The sequence below is a fragment of the Astatotilapia calliptera genome, chromosome 9 (genome assembly GCF_964374335.1).
Source record: "Astatotilapia calliptera chromosome 9, fAstCal68.1, whole genome shotgun sequence".
Lineage (NCBI taxonomy): Eukaryota > Metazoa > Chordata > Actinopteri > Cichliformes > Cichlidae > Astatotilapia > Astatotilapia calliptera.
Genome location: NC_137430.1, coordinates 4850516 through 4866857, shown reverse-complemented (window position 1 = coordinate 4866857; position 16342 = coordinate 4850516). Strand labels below are relative to the sequence as shown.

At 40.1% G+C, this 16342-nt stretch overlaps 1 protein-coding gene across 2 annotated transcripts in view; it reads right to left on the bottom strand.

Annotated features, from left to right (window-relative positions):
* Nucleotides 1–16342, bottom strand: part of vstm2a (V-set and transmembrane domain containing 2A) — a 109529-nt gene that overhangs the window by 17949 nt on the left and 75238 nt on the right. For both annotated transcript variants that reach the window (XM_080305870.1, XM_026180719.2), the window contains exons 3-4: nucleotides 10655–10705; nucleotides 8071–8404 (exon numbers count right to left, since the gene is read on the bottom strand). In XM_080305870.1, coding sequence (XP_080161996.1) covers nucleotides 8071–8404; nucleotides 10655–10705 — 385 coding nt within the window. The remainder of the gene's footprint in view (nucleotides 1–8070; nucleotides 8405–10654; nucleotides 10706–16342) is intronic.

The following is a 16342-nucleotide window of genomic DNA, read 5'->3' as shown; positions in this document are numbered from 1 at the left end:
TTACCCGAGAGGGTGTGGGGCACTATGGTGTTGAAAGCTGAGCTGTAATCTATGAACAGCATTCTCACATAATTTCCACATCCCTCATCTAGATGGCTCAGTGTGGTATGCAGGACCTGTGCTACAGCGTCTCCGGTAGATCTATTTGTCCGATATGCAAACTGCAGTGAGTCGAAGTCAGGAGGGAGGAAGGAACTGATGAAGGGTTTCATGAGCCTCTCAAAACCCTTCATCACTACAGATGTTAGGGCTACTGGGCGATAATCATTTAGACTGGCTGGGCGAGTGTTCTTCGGGATCGGAACAATCACTGATGTTTTAAAGCAGGTGGGGACTACCTGCTGGGCCAGAGAGGCATTGAAGATGCTGGTGAAAACTGTGGTCAGCTGATCTGCACATACTCTTAGCACACGTCCCGGTATGCTATCTGGTCCCGCTGCCTTCCTGCAGTTTGTTGCCCTCAGAGCTTTCCTCACATCATGCTCAGAGAGTATCAGTGGTGCTGGTTCAGCAGCGGGAGCGAGTGCATTCGGAACCATGGTAACAGGAACCATGGTAACAGGGTTCTGGCTGATCGGAGCTGGCTTGGTCCTGACTTATTGAAGAATTAAGAAAGCAGAACCGGCTGTTCAAACCCCCACAAGGCTGCCCGCTGGGATTGGAATGATGGGAGAGGCGTGAGTTTCTCAAAATGGGCTCATTGAGTCAGCACGGATAAGATCTTGGAGAGGCTATGGCTGCTGTGAATACTCAGGATACATGGATACTGGATACATCTCGGAAGGGCTTGCTCGGAATAACATCTCTGGGCGCAAATTGGATGACATCTCGGGGAGGCACATTGCCGTGAGTTCTCAGAATCGGCTCCTTGAGCACAAGAAATGACAACATCACAGAACGCAAGTATGGCGAAGCTTGCGGCTATCCAACGGGAGATTGAGAGACCAGTGTTGGACTGTAGAACTGCTTTGAAATTCAAATGAACTGTTCGCACTAAAGTAAAAACCACCATCACTTATGCGGAGACCCCTTTGGTGCCAGCTGCGGTCGCAAGGCTGGAGCTGAACAACAACACCCTGATAACGACTGTGTTGAGTCTGTTCCTTCCCATTCCCTACAAGGCCACCTGGGTTGGCTGGAAGACTGTTTACTTAGCCTGGCAGGGTGAAGGACACTGTCTCAGCTGAACTCTGGACACACACACACATACATATACACTGATATGCACACACTCATCCCCCCCTCCCTTTCCAAACGCCTTCGACGCTTATTCCCTTCCGATGCTGACGGTGGATCAAGGAGACCAGCGCACGCACCCCCGGATGTACTGTCTAAATCAGCTGTCTCTCACCCTTTACTCACCCCTGTTGCTTGTCATGTGTTTCTTTGGTGTATTAAGAGTTTTTTCATGTGCAGAGGTGTTTTTTTCTGTTCTCAAACTGATCTCCCTGTTGGAGCTCAGTCTGGGAGGAGTTATTTTTTTCTCCTTATCCTTCCTCATGTGGTGCATGTTCCATTGTTATACCTCTCTGACCTGTCTCCCCAATGTGATGTTTGTGTAATGTATGTATGGTCGGAGGGTAAGATGGCGCCGCCATTGCGTGCAATAGGTCGGCAGCCTTATGAAATTTCCCCTTGTGGGACTAATAAAGGTATATCAAATCAAATCAAATCAAATCAATACAAATAAATACTTACAAATCATTTTTCATTCAAAATGTGTGGAATTTGCTAACAGGCGACCGTGGCTCAGGGGGTTGGGAATCGCATCTGTAACCGGAAGGTCGCCGGTTCGATCCCAGGGCTCTCTGTCCTGGTCGTTGTGTCCCTGGGCAAGACACTTTACCCTACTGGTCTTGGCCAGAGGGGCCGATGGCGTGATATGGCAGCCTCGCTTCTGTCAGTCTGCCCCAGGGCAGCTGTGGCTACAACTGTAGCTTGCCTCCACCAGTGTATGAATGTGAGAGTGAATGAATAGTGGCATTGTAAAGCGCTTTGGGTGCCTTGAAAAGCGCTATATAAATCCAATCCATTATTATTATTCCTTACGTCCAGTTTATCAAATGTTTTATTATTTCTTCTGGGCCTTGATGTAGCCTCTCAGTCAGTGGATGAAGAACCACTGTTCATCAAAAACAGTGGTTTTACAAATGTTACTTGTTTTACAAAGTAGTTTTATTTTCTAAAAGTTTGATGTTTTCTCATAACCGTAATATGGCTTTTGCTCAAATTGTGTCTTTACAATCATTCTAAACTATTTTTTGAAATCTTGTAATCTTTTAAATAAATTCAAAGAGTTGATTGGTTTATGGAGGGCTAAAAGTACAAAATTGATATGAATAAATACATCATCAAATAAGTAAAGAATTAAAGGTGTCATTAATTAAATAAAAGTGGAAATAATTTATTAAATGCATAATTAAGTAACACGTATCATTAACTCATAATTAACTTATTTAAAAAAGCATATTTATTTATATTCATGGTCCCTGTGCTTCAGTACATCATGAATAGTGATGTTGACCGACAGTCGGGTATCCCTGAATGTATTTTGAATTAAACCTCGTGCAGAAATGATGAAGCAAAGCAAGTAACATTTTGAAATCCGACTGTTTCAGTGTCACCAAACACACCTTTTTCTTTAAGGCATGAATGTAGTGGCATAATCTTCAAATATCTGGTTGTCAAGAGCCTAATGGCAAAACTACTCCAACATTTTTGGAGACGTCAGGTCCCAATAACAACCACTGGACCAGCATATCGATGTTGTTCTTGGACATCAGGAAGAATGATGTTAAGCCTACTCTAGAAATATTTAAATTATCAGTTTTCAATTCCATTCAAATACTTTATTGTCCCACAAAGGGAAATTAGTTTAGCAGCAGGGCAACAATAAGAGTAAACAAAACTATAATAAAAAGCCACAAGACAGTTATTTGCCATTAAGGAGACGGGTTGCAGCAGGGATGAATGGACTTTTGGACTTCCTCACAGGTACTCTAAAACGACGGCCAAAGGGCAACAAGTCAAACTCACTGCGAAGTGGATGGTTAAAACAATTACTAATAACACGAGCCTTCCTCAGCACACGTTTGTTATAAATGGACCAAAGTGCCGACGCCAACGGGATTTTGCTGGCAGTTTTTACCAAAAGTCCCAACTGATTCTGGAAATCTACTAAAATTCAATTAATTAATAAATAACACAATCTATGTGGGTTTTTTCTTCTGTGAGCAGTAAGACTAATATATACATCTATAATGTCTTTAAGAGACTTCTACTGAACAGTTGCTTAATCAGTGATATTTAAGTTAATATACTGGTGTACAGTTCTTTACCACCTTCTTCCACATCAATACAGGTTGTATAACCTTTGATGATAATTTGACAGTAATGGGCCTTTTATAGCTGAGCATCTTGCCAGAGAATTTTAAAGGAGCGTAGACTATTAGGTGTATTATGTGCTTTTTATTATTAAAAAAAGAAAAAACTGCCAACAACACCCAGGCCTGGATCAAACTTGGTACAGTTACACTTTGGAGTTTCAAAGAAAGCACGGATACAGTTATTTATTACTAACAATTTGGTACCACAAGAAATGCCTTAAGAACGTGTAACTTCAAAGAAACAATAGAATGTAAAGGCTTTTAATTGTAAACAGAAATGAAGATGAAAATTACCGGAAAGGTGAGGCAACAATTTACCTCAAAGGAAAGAATGGCCATATTCATATTCATTCGTATTCATGATCATATTTCTCTGGATGTAACAAGCAAATGTCTGGAAGGATTCGCCACTCTGTGCCATCTGTGACCATCCTTCACCCTCTGTTAATTCTGTAGTATAGTAAAGGCGCACCAGGTACCAAATAAAACCTTGAAAACTGATAAATTTTAAACCCTGTGATGATCATTATGAAATGTGTGAATATGTTAAGTTTGAGTTACACAGACAACAACGGCATTCGTTTGTGAACTATCCTCATCCATGCAGTTTCCATATACACTGTGTGCTGTTGATGCATTTCATTTATCTGGCTGTTCCAGTTGAGAGTGACATCACTCTTGGGGTGACTACTTTGTTGCACTGCACAAAAAAAGGAAGCAACCAAACTCATGAATAGAACCCAGTCATTGTTGTAGGTGTGGCTTGTTTAACGAGTCACATTGTAACAGTAGTAATACAGAATGAAAGTTTTAGTTTGCTAATGTTGTTGGTGCACTGTTACCATCTTGGACTGTTGTGTCACTGTGCTCCAACAGGAACAAGTGCTCCAGTTGAAAATCCTTCATTTCAAATTCAGATATAAGTCCATCCTCAGAAGACTGGGCTCCAGATTCAAGTAGGAACCAGCAAGTATGTGGAAACAAACTTGGTACTGAGGAACACACACTGCAAGAAACATTTCTGCACTGAAGCAACGGCTTTAACTAGAAAACTGGGCTGTGTGTAGTCCATCAGGTTTGATCCAGACTTGAGGCCAGTATAGCTGTCCTTTATGGACCACTTGCAATCCTAATATATGCATGTACGATCACATCCCACCCAGCACCCTTACTTTGGTTTTAACAAATCAGTAGATGTCAGTATAAGCCCTTTCAATGCAGAAAATAACAAAGCTGTAGCTGAAAATTGAAAATGCCACAGCTGAAGTATCATTTAAAACAAATACGTTTACATTCATCCACCGTGAATTTTCAGTGGTGCTCAGGACCGGGCTTTGCCTCCTGCTGAGCATTCACACATAGCAGACAGATTTAGATGCACCCACAAGACAAGTAAGGAAGAACCCACATTAGATTAATGAACCTGAAGCGACACACTGCCATTGCATGTGAGTGCCTGAGCAATAGAAATGCAGCCACGAACAGCAGTCGTGCTGTTCCCAACCACCTACTGGAATGATGACTCACTGGTGTTCTTTCCTTAGACATACGCAGTTGAGGCAGTTTAAAAAAATATGGTAGTTCTTTAAAACAAGGTCAGTGATTTTTTTTTCTCTTTTTTTTGGATGAATGCTTATGCAATCAAACTGAGTCCATATTTGTTTTTACCTCCGTGCGGGAACAAGGCTGGCCTCAGGGGCAGAGGGACAAGTCTGGCTTGGGGGACATTTTTCTTTCCTTTTTTCCCCTGCTCCGGTCACCTCTGAGCTTTGACAGAACAACACTGCCAGGAACGATGGAGGCCGAGTTGTGATCTAACAACAGCTGACACACTGGTGGGGAGTAGCTGTGAACAAACCACTCTGCTACTGCAGCCGCTCCACCAGCCTCAGTCCCATTCTCCCATCTGGAAAGCGCCTCATTGTTTACAGATGCAGCAATGCGGAAAAGGAAAATATCTGCACTCTCCCAGGTTTAATTTCATCTCAGCCCATTTGCCTATTGTGGCTCATCTGCCTCAAACCTGAGCGTGGCTGTAATAGAACTCTGTCGCCCTCAGCTGTACCACCTCTCTGCCGCTCAGAGAAGGGGGCTAAGGCTGCCTGAGCAGCCACAGAGAGGCATTTATCAGTGTCAGACACACCACACAGAGGACTCACTGCAACACAGTTGTCAGCATAATTTGGCTGCCTCATAATCTCAGGCTCTGCAGCCCTGGGGATTATTCAACTTTTTACCTCTATTCAGTGGCAAGTAATATCTTTCTGTGTTTCGCTACACGGTGCAGAGGGCTATCTGAGCCCAGAGCAGGGTCCACTTTGTGTTTGAAATGTCTGCCCAGTGGAGAAATGATTGGCATTTAGAGATGAGGAGCAGCGCAATTATAACATAGTCGGATAGTCAAAAAAAGAGAGAGAGAAAATTTATATAAAACCACATGAGGGAAAATTGAGAGGAGGTTACTACAGAGGCGCCTGCGGTTTCAATGGTGACGTATGAGTTTCCTCGATTGTACACACTGAAGTGAAAATGATAAATCAACACCCGTGCAAAATATGCTGATTTAATATCACAATCATTTTGTTAAAGCCTTTTTTAAGTAAACTCTACCAGAAAAAACCCTAAAAAGACACTCAAAGCAACTTAACAGGTAGGTTTGCTCAGGTAACCATCCTCTTTTGGTCAGCAACAAACAGGCAGACCACTATATAGGTGGTTATATATAGTGATACGCTATGAGAGACTGATTTTTGGGTCGCCTACCTTCTCTCCCTCTCACTAACATGTCATGGTTGGCGGCTGGTGTCCAGCTGATCGACAGAGCCAGAAATCTTCTTTTGATTAGGTTCACCCGTGGTTGGCATGTCTAATGGGATATGCTGGATGAAATATCTGGCTGACTTTTATCAACCCTTACTCAGAAGTGTAAATTATTTACAATCTATAAAATTTCAGCAACAGAGGTGACTGAAGAGAAATTCTATTGGCTGTGATTGGCTGCTGTGTGTTATCTCTTACTCTCACTTGGGTTTTCTTCACTTTTGTCTAACTGCTTCAGTGGAAACTCAGCTGACCTCAACATCACTATTCTCCGGGAGCTCAATGCAGATGTTTAGGCATGACATGGTACACAAAGATTTTCAGCGTCACTATACTTAAAGAAAAGAGGTAGAGTTGATATTCTTAGCCATAATATTATATTACACCTAAATGAAAGTAATTGTAATTTCGAGCTGGTTTATGTAGCATTATAATAACATTTAAGCGTCTTTTAAAATATCCAGCATTATGCAGTTCAATGGCGAATCTTTTTGTGGGTAAAAAATTAATTATGGTGAAACTATATGTTGTGAATTAGCCCTAATGTTGTCTCTGTGTTTGTGTTTTATATCGCTATGGGCTGGTGAGGATGTAAAAAAACATGAAATGCTATATGTTGGAATGATTATAACAATTAACTGATATTGCAGTGACTATAATAAATCTGTAAAAGAATTCAATACAGCTTTGGCTGGCCTGTGACACTAAGCTGTGTAGTCACAGAGCCTGCAGCTTGGAGCCTACAGCGAGGAGACACTCTGTAAGAAGGTGTGTGTGTGGGGAGGTGGAGACCCCCAAGGAGTCCTGCCTGGAGACTTTAGGCTGCTTATGAACATTTCTTAAACACAGCTGCGGGCTGGGTTATATAGTGCCTTAGACATTAACAGTAAAGTCTTTAAATGATTTTGAAAACTTACAGGTGTTCACTGAAAAGAATGCAAGAGTAGAAAGTGTTCTTATCTCCTAGAATTAGTTAAAAGCCTAAAGCAACATTTTGGGGATGTTAGAGGGAGGTGATTGACTTGTAGCTGGCTACTGAGAAAAGACAAATATAACATGCTACATGAGATTAAATAAATCACACTCTGCTTCAATACGTGCTTACTAAAAATATGAAAATTTAAAACACTGGTCTCCTGCAGTACAGTGAGTTTGTGTATGTTTTTCTCTTCTTCTTTTTACTTTGCCATGGCCTTTTGCACAATTTTGTGCATTAAAAACATTGGAGCTAGACAACTGACTGCTAACAAAGTTTTGCTAATAATTAGCTATCATGCTAGTCAATTCATTAGCTTAGTATCTACCAATTCAGTTCATTCAAACCAATCATGTCACTTTTGTGGAGCAAAAGAGAAGCTTTAATTGCTTCCTCTGAATTCACCAAAGTAGACACATAATGCTAAATATTTGCTTAGATGAATTTGGATTTCTCAAGCAGGCGTTAATGCTGCAAATGTTGTCAGTCTTTAGCCTTCAGGGGAAGCTAGCAGCTTTGTGAAAAGGCTCATAGTAATCAATGGTGTATTTTTAGTTGGCACACATACAGTATTTTAAGTCATGTAGTTTTAGTAGTCATGTTGAGCTATTACAGCTGTGCTGGTGTTTTTCCTACTTCACTGAGAGCACGTTAGTTCTTAAAACTGAAGTCGATTGTAAGCTCAGTTGCTGAATAACCTCATTCTAAGTTCTATCCTTGGTAATCTTGAATTTTAACCAAGCAGACTTTTTAAGCAAAGTAGGTGACTCACAAATGTGTCAAGAGCATTGCAAATCAGGATTTCATGGTGGTAGTGAAAACATAAGTGATGGGAGGGTTTTTTGTGTGTTCCACAGTTTTTTATGTAACGCTCCCTGTGGGCCTTACCTGAGCCGGGGTTGTGTTTAGCTGTATTGGAGGATGTGTGAGAGGTGGAAGTTGAGACCACCCTCTGGTCTGAACTCATGTCCTGCCCCAGTGATGAGCTGGACTTTCTTGGCTTCTTGTTTTTCAGGTGCCGTAGGGAGTTCTTCTCAGGAGGTGGCAGTGGTCGTTGGGGCCTGGACGTGGCGTTGACCTTCAACCAGGCTTGGGCCTTGTACTCCACAATCTCTCCGTAGTTAGCTCGTGTCACACGGCACTCGTATAGACCTTCATCGTTCTTGCTGACTCTGGAGATCTGCAGCTTGTGTGAGATGTCATTGCCCTGGACTTTCACAGTCTGTTAGAGTAATTAAAAAAGACTGTCACAACATTTGATGGCATGATGAATACCACAAGTTGCTTGCACAACACATAACTCTCACACTCTGGGTTTTCCCCAAAATTTGACATGAACATATCCTAATTTTACTTTTCGAATGTGGAAATAATAAGATTAAAAAAATAAAATCACAAATTCAGTGTCATTTATTCTAATAAACTGTACTTTTTTTATATAGTTTATTTTTGTACCCATTCTGTCAAACAAACTGATTTGTTTGACAGTACGCTTTATTTCACGACCATCCATTTTCCTAAGGTTGATGGTAAATAATTAAGCGCCAAGGACGAAAACATCTGTCAAGTCTACGAACCACTCTAAAACCCACAAATGTGCATTTGTTAATAAGGGGTGAAGGAGTGATTCTGTACGGCTCTGAGAGCAGGGCAGCAAAGTCAGCCAAGCGCCTTAATCACGGCAGTTCAACTAGTCGTATGGGTGGCACACATGACAGGCAGATTCTTGCTCGGCTCATTTCACAACCCTCTTTCTCCTTATACTGACGTATAATTTTTATATACTTTTAAAGGACAGACATATCGCTATGTTCTCTCAATCAAGACAAAAAAGCACTTCAGATTAGGATTAAGGTAAAAGCTTTTTTCTTGGTTAAATATTGAAAACATCAGTATACTGTGGTCCGTGTTTCAATTCATGGTTAACATGGACGAGTACACACACTTTCGGTATGAACATTTTGTGATTTTGCAGACTGAGTTTAATGAAAAACGTTTTTATGTTGATGAAAAACAATTTTGGTGGCATCTAAGAGAAGCGGTTTTATATGCTGGTAAAAGCGTAGAGCTTTGTGCAGGCACATGTAAATTTTCCATCTTCTGATTCACATGACATTATCACAAAGAAAAAAAAAAACACTGTCAAGTTCATTATGGGACTGGACATCATTTGTATAGATGGGATAGAGTATGTTTCTTTGTTGGCTTTAGGGAGAACGTCACAATGGAAAATAGCCTCTGGGAAAAAGATGACATTTTTACTTCAGTGCTAACAAAAAGGTAAATCAAAGACTAAATGCCATCCCTACAACCAATCTGTTCTAAAAGCACTGCAACAGAAAAAAGAACAACACTGCTACATCTGTTGCTACATTTCTATGCTTCAGTCCCAGTACAGGGATGAACAGGATGGTATCGCTGTATTTGTGTTGCTGTTTTATTTTAAGAATGACACAAACTCAGTCTTATGCTACAATCAGCTTAATTGGGTATTTTAGAAATGTTATTGTGGCAGTTTTGCTTCAGAAGCTGTGCCTGCGCTAAATATTAACAATCAAAATTGTCGGCCATGACACCTTTTCACAGGACGCAAATGTATACTTGCATGCAGTCAGCAGACATTAACAAAACTTCAAATATACTTACTAACACTGACACTGTATGGGGAAACATAACATGTTCGGGTCACAGATTCTCTGTGTAGTTATACTGGCTCAACCTTCTTGTTTGAGACTTTTTTTGTATTCCAGTTCTCAATTTGAGACTCATAATTTGAGTACCTTTTTCTCTGATTGGCTGCTTCTTAAACAGGCCACTTGGATGCCTGAGCTTTTGACTCACTTTCACATAAAATGACCCCATAATTTGACACTTTGCCAACTTCTACCATAAGTATTAACCACTACACATAAGAGCACACACATACTTCAGAGTATGTATATGACAGAATGTAAGAAGAGACATAATAAGTTCCCTTTAATAATAACACATTAATTACTGAAATGAAAGAATATTTAAATACTCGTCTTCTGCTAGAAGACTGTCATACAGGCAAGGACCGTGTATAACACAGAAAATCACTGACCCAATTTCTAAGAAACCAGCATCTACAAACTTCGCTTGATCGTAAATCTGTCACTTTCCATTACACATGCCTGCCTGAGTGTCTGAGGGCTCCAATGAGGTCATTTAGAGGAAGGCTGTGTGGTGCACTGGGCACAGAAGGCGCATACAGAGTGTCAGGAAAAGGGGCGGAATAGTTGGTGGAGCATGAGCGCAGGGAGGGAACCACTTTGACAGTAATAATACACTGCCACTGATTTCACTGATTAGCTCCTTTCTCTGGTTGAAGGTGTATTATTCGAGAAAATCAGCTGCTGTTGTGTTTGCTCGGAATGAAACACTGCCAACTTTGGTCACGGCGGCACATGGCCGAGAAGCAATGGCCTACGTGATGTGTTCTTGTACTTACACTTATTTTCGTCCCCTCGTCATCAGGATCGGGCTCTTGTATCATCTCCATCTGGAAATGCAGAGAAAGAGAAAGGGAGCATGAGCAAAGTATAGAAACCTGCCACTTTCAGGACATGTTTAGAGATACATTTTATGCGAGTCCAGTGTCAGAAACCCTAAAACCAACTCTGACAGTCCTACGACAACCTTGAGAGACGGCATGATCTATGCACCGAAGGCTATAAATCTTTCAAAACCACATCAACACACAGCGTACGGACTGAGTGACTGCATCGCTACTGTTCTGTCTTTAAAAGTAAATGCCACTCTTGCCACGGTTTCTGATTTATTTTTAGATTTTCTGAGTGCTTCTGTGGAGAAATTAAAGAGAGCTTCCAGATGCTGCTGTGAATTTAGTGGGAAAAGAAAAGAAAAGCGGTTCAAACGAGGATGCTGTGTAACAAATGAACAGCTTCCTGAGACAAATCACACCTCAAAACCTCTATCAGCTTCTGCAGTGAAAAGTAATACCGCCTAGGAAAACTTATGACGAATAATAAAATGTCAGACAGCCGAGAATAACTTTTCACAATGGCACAAAAAACAGTGAACAGCAGTGTGGCTCCTGGGCTTACAAAATGCCTCTGTTTGAGCATAATTCTAGCATGGTGGCAAGCACTAAGCCTACAGCCTACATCATGGACTGAGCATTGATTTTAGAGGCTATAATTTATTTATCCCACATCGGATGCCAAATGGATGCGTGCCTGGAAAAAAAAAGAAGCAAATAAAAAAAGAAAAGCCTGCTGACTACAAAGCTGAGGAGGAGCAAGAGCTGCACAATACAGAATGAGTTTCTCCAGAGGACATAGAAGCTATTGGCTCCACGGTTCAGACAAAAAATGAAGGGCAGGAGGACTGAGGGATAAGATGGCTACTTATAAGCATTTGCTGCAGAGAGCGTTCCTTCAAGTGCTGTAATTACCTCAGAGGAACCAGGGCGCTTTTCTCTAGAGGATGTGCAGTAGACAGGTGATTAATGAGAAGAATTAGGAGCCATAGCTTTCTCTGCCTGCATGTATGCACGGCTCCTACATTGTGACTTCACAGATAGACTTGGCATGCTCTATTGTAACAAGAAGATGTCTTTAACGACGAGGCACGATTAATTGTCCTCAGCCTCAATGTTGGGACTGGTTCAAGTCATCAATTTCAGCCCCTGCTTTTTACAAACCACTATAACGGTGGTTATATGGGCTGCGTGTGCAGTCTATATATGTCACCTGAGGAAGATCAAGTCAGACTGTGAGCAGAAGAAAAAGGCTCTGCTCTGCCATACCAGGGAGGCTGCTGTGTTCAGGAAACATGGTGGATGAAGAATGATTTAATGACTTCTCCAATATTTGATCGTGGAATCTCCTGTAGGGATAATAGACTCAAAGTTGAATTCTGTAACTATGTAATGTAAAATCACTTCTTCCTTGTTTTAATTTGTATCCCTTGTTGGGGATATCCATATTCTCATTGTTCCGCTTTCTAGAATTATTACTTAATGTCCAATATTAGCTACCAGCCTAACCACTCATCAGCAAATTTCCATGTCCTGTCTGTCTTGTCTCAGCCCTGTTTTTCATCATTCTGCCTTTGTCATCCACTCACCTCTGCTGAACACGTGGACACTGCATCCTTCAAACTAATAAGTACAGTGATCACCCAACTTTTTATCAGGGGTTCATTTAAGACTCTGCGTCTCTGATAGTATGGCACTATGGAATTGGCAACTTGCACATCGGGAAACGTATCAGTGCTGAAAGACTAGCTTCAATTAATTTCAAATAAACATGGGCTTTTAGCTCATCCATCTCTGCATAAAAATCTATGTCACAAAGTGTGGACATAAAATGATTGCTATGAAATTTTAGCTTCATATACTTCAAATAATTTTATGACGTTTCAAGCCATTTTTCACACACTGAAACCTGAAGCAGTGTTTAAACATGAATATCTCAAAAACTATTAAAGATAAAACCTGGAAATTTTCACTGGCCTTTCTTATGATCAAAATTAAAATATGTGAAATATGGGGGCCAGTAGATTAAAAATGTCTGATAACTGGCTACTTAAAATATGAAAAAGTCCAGCACTCCTGCAAAGTCCCATATTTGAGCACACACTAATAATAACACCACTTGCTTCTAGCAGAGCTATGTTTATAAAGTGACTTTTGACCTTTACACAGTTCTAAAAAAATGTTTACAATGCATTTCATATTCACCTGTTCTCATACACAGTAGATAAATCATGGCATGTTGTTACCAGCCATCCAGAGACACTTGAAATTCACAGCCAAGGACACTCTGGCATGTGGCAGGGCCAAGCATTAAACACCAACCCAGAAAATCAAGTTTTCAAAATGTAAAATTTTAACTCAAGCCACAGTCTTTTTTGAAACCTCACCTCTTTTGGTGCTCAGCTCTTTTTTGTTTAAACCAAACCAAACAGAAGCGATGGAACGAAAAATGAAAGGATAAACATTCACACAGCGTCTCGTGCGGCTTTTCTTCTGATGGTTTCTAAAGTTAAAGCTAATAAACTGTTCCTGACTGCCTTCATTCCTCTTGCCTCGTTTGAACTGTTTAACATCCACACACAGTATAATCATCAGATATAAATTAGCAATAAGTCTGACAGTGTGATCAGTCTTATCCTCTGTAAATAGGAAAGCCACAGATTAGGATGAGTAGATTTTGACAACTGTAAGGTTTTTACCCAGGCGCAGGAGTTGAAAAGACATACCATATGAAACATTTTCTTTTGGAGCTCAAGCTTTGCAGCACTGACATTAGGAAGACCTAAAAATTAGTATCTTTATCATCATTTGCAATATTCTGTTCTGATTGATCAAAGCTTTCTGCAATAACATCTTTAACTACTGATAATGAAGTCTATGAAATCAGCCTACTTCAGTTTTTTGATTTTGACATTATCTTTATCAATCTTTATTCTTCTTTGGCTAACTGAGGAAAACCACTAAGGGTGAAGCACTTTATAATCCAAATTAACTGTGAATTTACACATACTGAACAGTTCTTTAAAGTTCATATTTTCCCAATAAGATAAGAAACTATGCAGCTGTTTTCCCAGGCAAAGCCCACATATAACACAATCATGGTAAAATACATTACACACCTGCATGCTAGCAAAATTAGCTTCAGCTTTCAAGGCAACAGCTAAAGTTACCTATTAAATAGCCACAGAACTGAGTCAACAATTTAATCATGGTTCTGAATAGAGCTTTACATAAGGTTCCTTCTGTTCACATTATAACCTTCTTCTTCAGGTGTTGTCAATCAGTAGTTCAATGGTGACATTATAATTTACTTTGAGTCTATCCACCGTTAATTCTGTGTAGTCTCATCTTATCTTAAGTGCAGAGTCTTAGAGTCTCCCTGTTTGCTGGCAGACAGTGTTTGGGTTCGTCTTATCGCTCTCTGGTGATGATCTATTGAAAGCACTCCCTTGCTTGTGGATGTAAGAGGTCAACAGCATGTGTGACAAGCCACAACAGACTGAATGCTCAATTTCTGATCAGAAGCCACCATATGCCTTACAGCCATACTACTCTGAGCACGCCTCTATGTCAGATCTTGGAAGCCAAGTTTGGGGCTCTTTACTGCCTGAATGGGAGGTTGTTTGAGACTACAAGGTGCTGTAAACTTGGAGTGGCTGTGGCTCATTGGGTTGACCAATTGGAAGGTTGGTGATTTAACTCCCAGCTGCCCTAGTCTGTTTGCTGATTAGACCTTGAGCATCTTGGTTTGTGTAGCATGTTGAAGCCAAATTGCCAGAATCTGTTAAAGAATAATCTTGACAGAAAGTTTTTAAAAGAATTGAATAATGTGCCGTGAGAGCTCAGTTGGGATAGAAAAGCACCACTGAAGCATCAGTCTATCTAGATTAGACATCTGGTCAAATCAGACCAGTTCGATTCTGCGTCATCACAAGTCCGAATACTAATCACAGAAAGCAGAGCCACAGGTGTTTTTAAAAAGAGGAATTTTTTTACACAGCTTTTCCAAACATCCTAGTTTCTACATTACTGTACTTTGCACACAGAAACAAAGTTATTTACCCAAAACCAAACACTACCAAGGTCAAACTTACGAGCCCTTCTGAGGCTAATAGTCAATGGTGGACCCTTTTTGCTTCATTCTTCAGTCAGTTATTGTAATTTTAAAGGGTTTCACAGGTCTGCTGAGCAGTTCCACCCATAGTCCTTTGGTGAATCTCCCAAACTCCAAATTTGATGGGTCTTTGGTATTAATCTGCACCTTCAGTTCACAGAAAGTAAACTGAGGCCACTCGGTAACAATCACTTTGGTCTTCTAGAGGTAGTTCTTTACCAGTTATTCACATCCTCTCTCTTCCAAGCTTGTTCTGTACTCTGTGGCATTCTTTGAATTTATCAGTGATACTCATCACTTCAGTTCTTGACACTTGGAAATGCTGTGATAACTTTGTGTATCCATCTCCGTCTTAGCGCATATCAACGATTCTTTTTTTCTCATGTCTAAACTGATTTGTCTGGTTTTGGCATGAGGTTTTGTCACTTGACATGTCAAACCCTTGCCAACATTTTAAATTGAAAGTTAACTTACAGTTTTAACTTGACTTTACGAGCTTGAAGTATTACACAGTGAAAGCACAATTATACAGCAGGGGTTTCTGCTATGGCTAAATTCAAAAGGCCAGTGTTTCAGAGGACTAATAATACTGAACCATGTCATTTCTCTATTTTTTAAATAATTCTGTTATTGTTATGCTAAGAAAACTAGCATTTTTAGAAATATTATGTGGAAAATCACTTGCAAATGGAGACATTTTGACAAAAACGTAAAATTTCATAGTTAGCCTAATAATTTTGTCCTCATCTGTACATGAGTCAGTCTAGCTTGATTGGTAATACCAGTTCTTACAGACACCTTTCCCTCCACACTGAACTATGTAAAAATAAATAAATAATTTTAAAAGGATTTCAGATTTTGTGTTCTTGGCACATTGAGATATGATGAATAGCACCTTAATGTCTGCAGTTTCAATAATAAGATAAGATAAGATAAGATAGAACTTTATTAATCCCTCGGGTGGGTTCCTCTGGGAAATTCGATTTCCAAAAAAGCACAGCACCGACAGAAGTTACAGAGTTATACACACACACACATATATATAAATACAGAGACAATATAAATAAAATATACGAAGGGGATAAATAGAATAAATAGGAATAAAAATAATGTGCAAACAGCCACTTTAAACAGATATGTAAAAAAACGTTGTTATATGGCACTGACAAATCTCACAAGGTAAACATTGTGACTATTATAAATATATATATATATCACTAATGGTTATTTTGGCTTTCACTGCTACTTCTTGCAGAATACAAGGACTTCCCATGGTCTCTGGTATTGTAAATATGAGCTCATATATTATATTTATGTAGAACCAATAATGCATTTCAAAGGATTCTTTTTTTTAAATGTACAAAAACACTTTGAACAAAGCCACAGATGTGAACATGTACTGCTACAGAATTTCATCAGGATTAGAGAATTGCATGCATGTTTGGCTTTATATAAACTGTGTAACATCGTAAGAAGACAGCATCACAATCCAAAGACTGATCACAGAAAACAGAACCATCTTC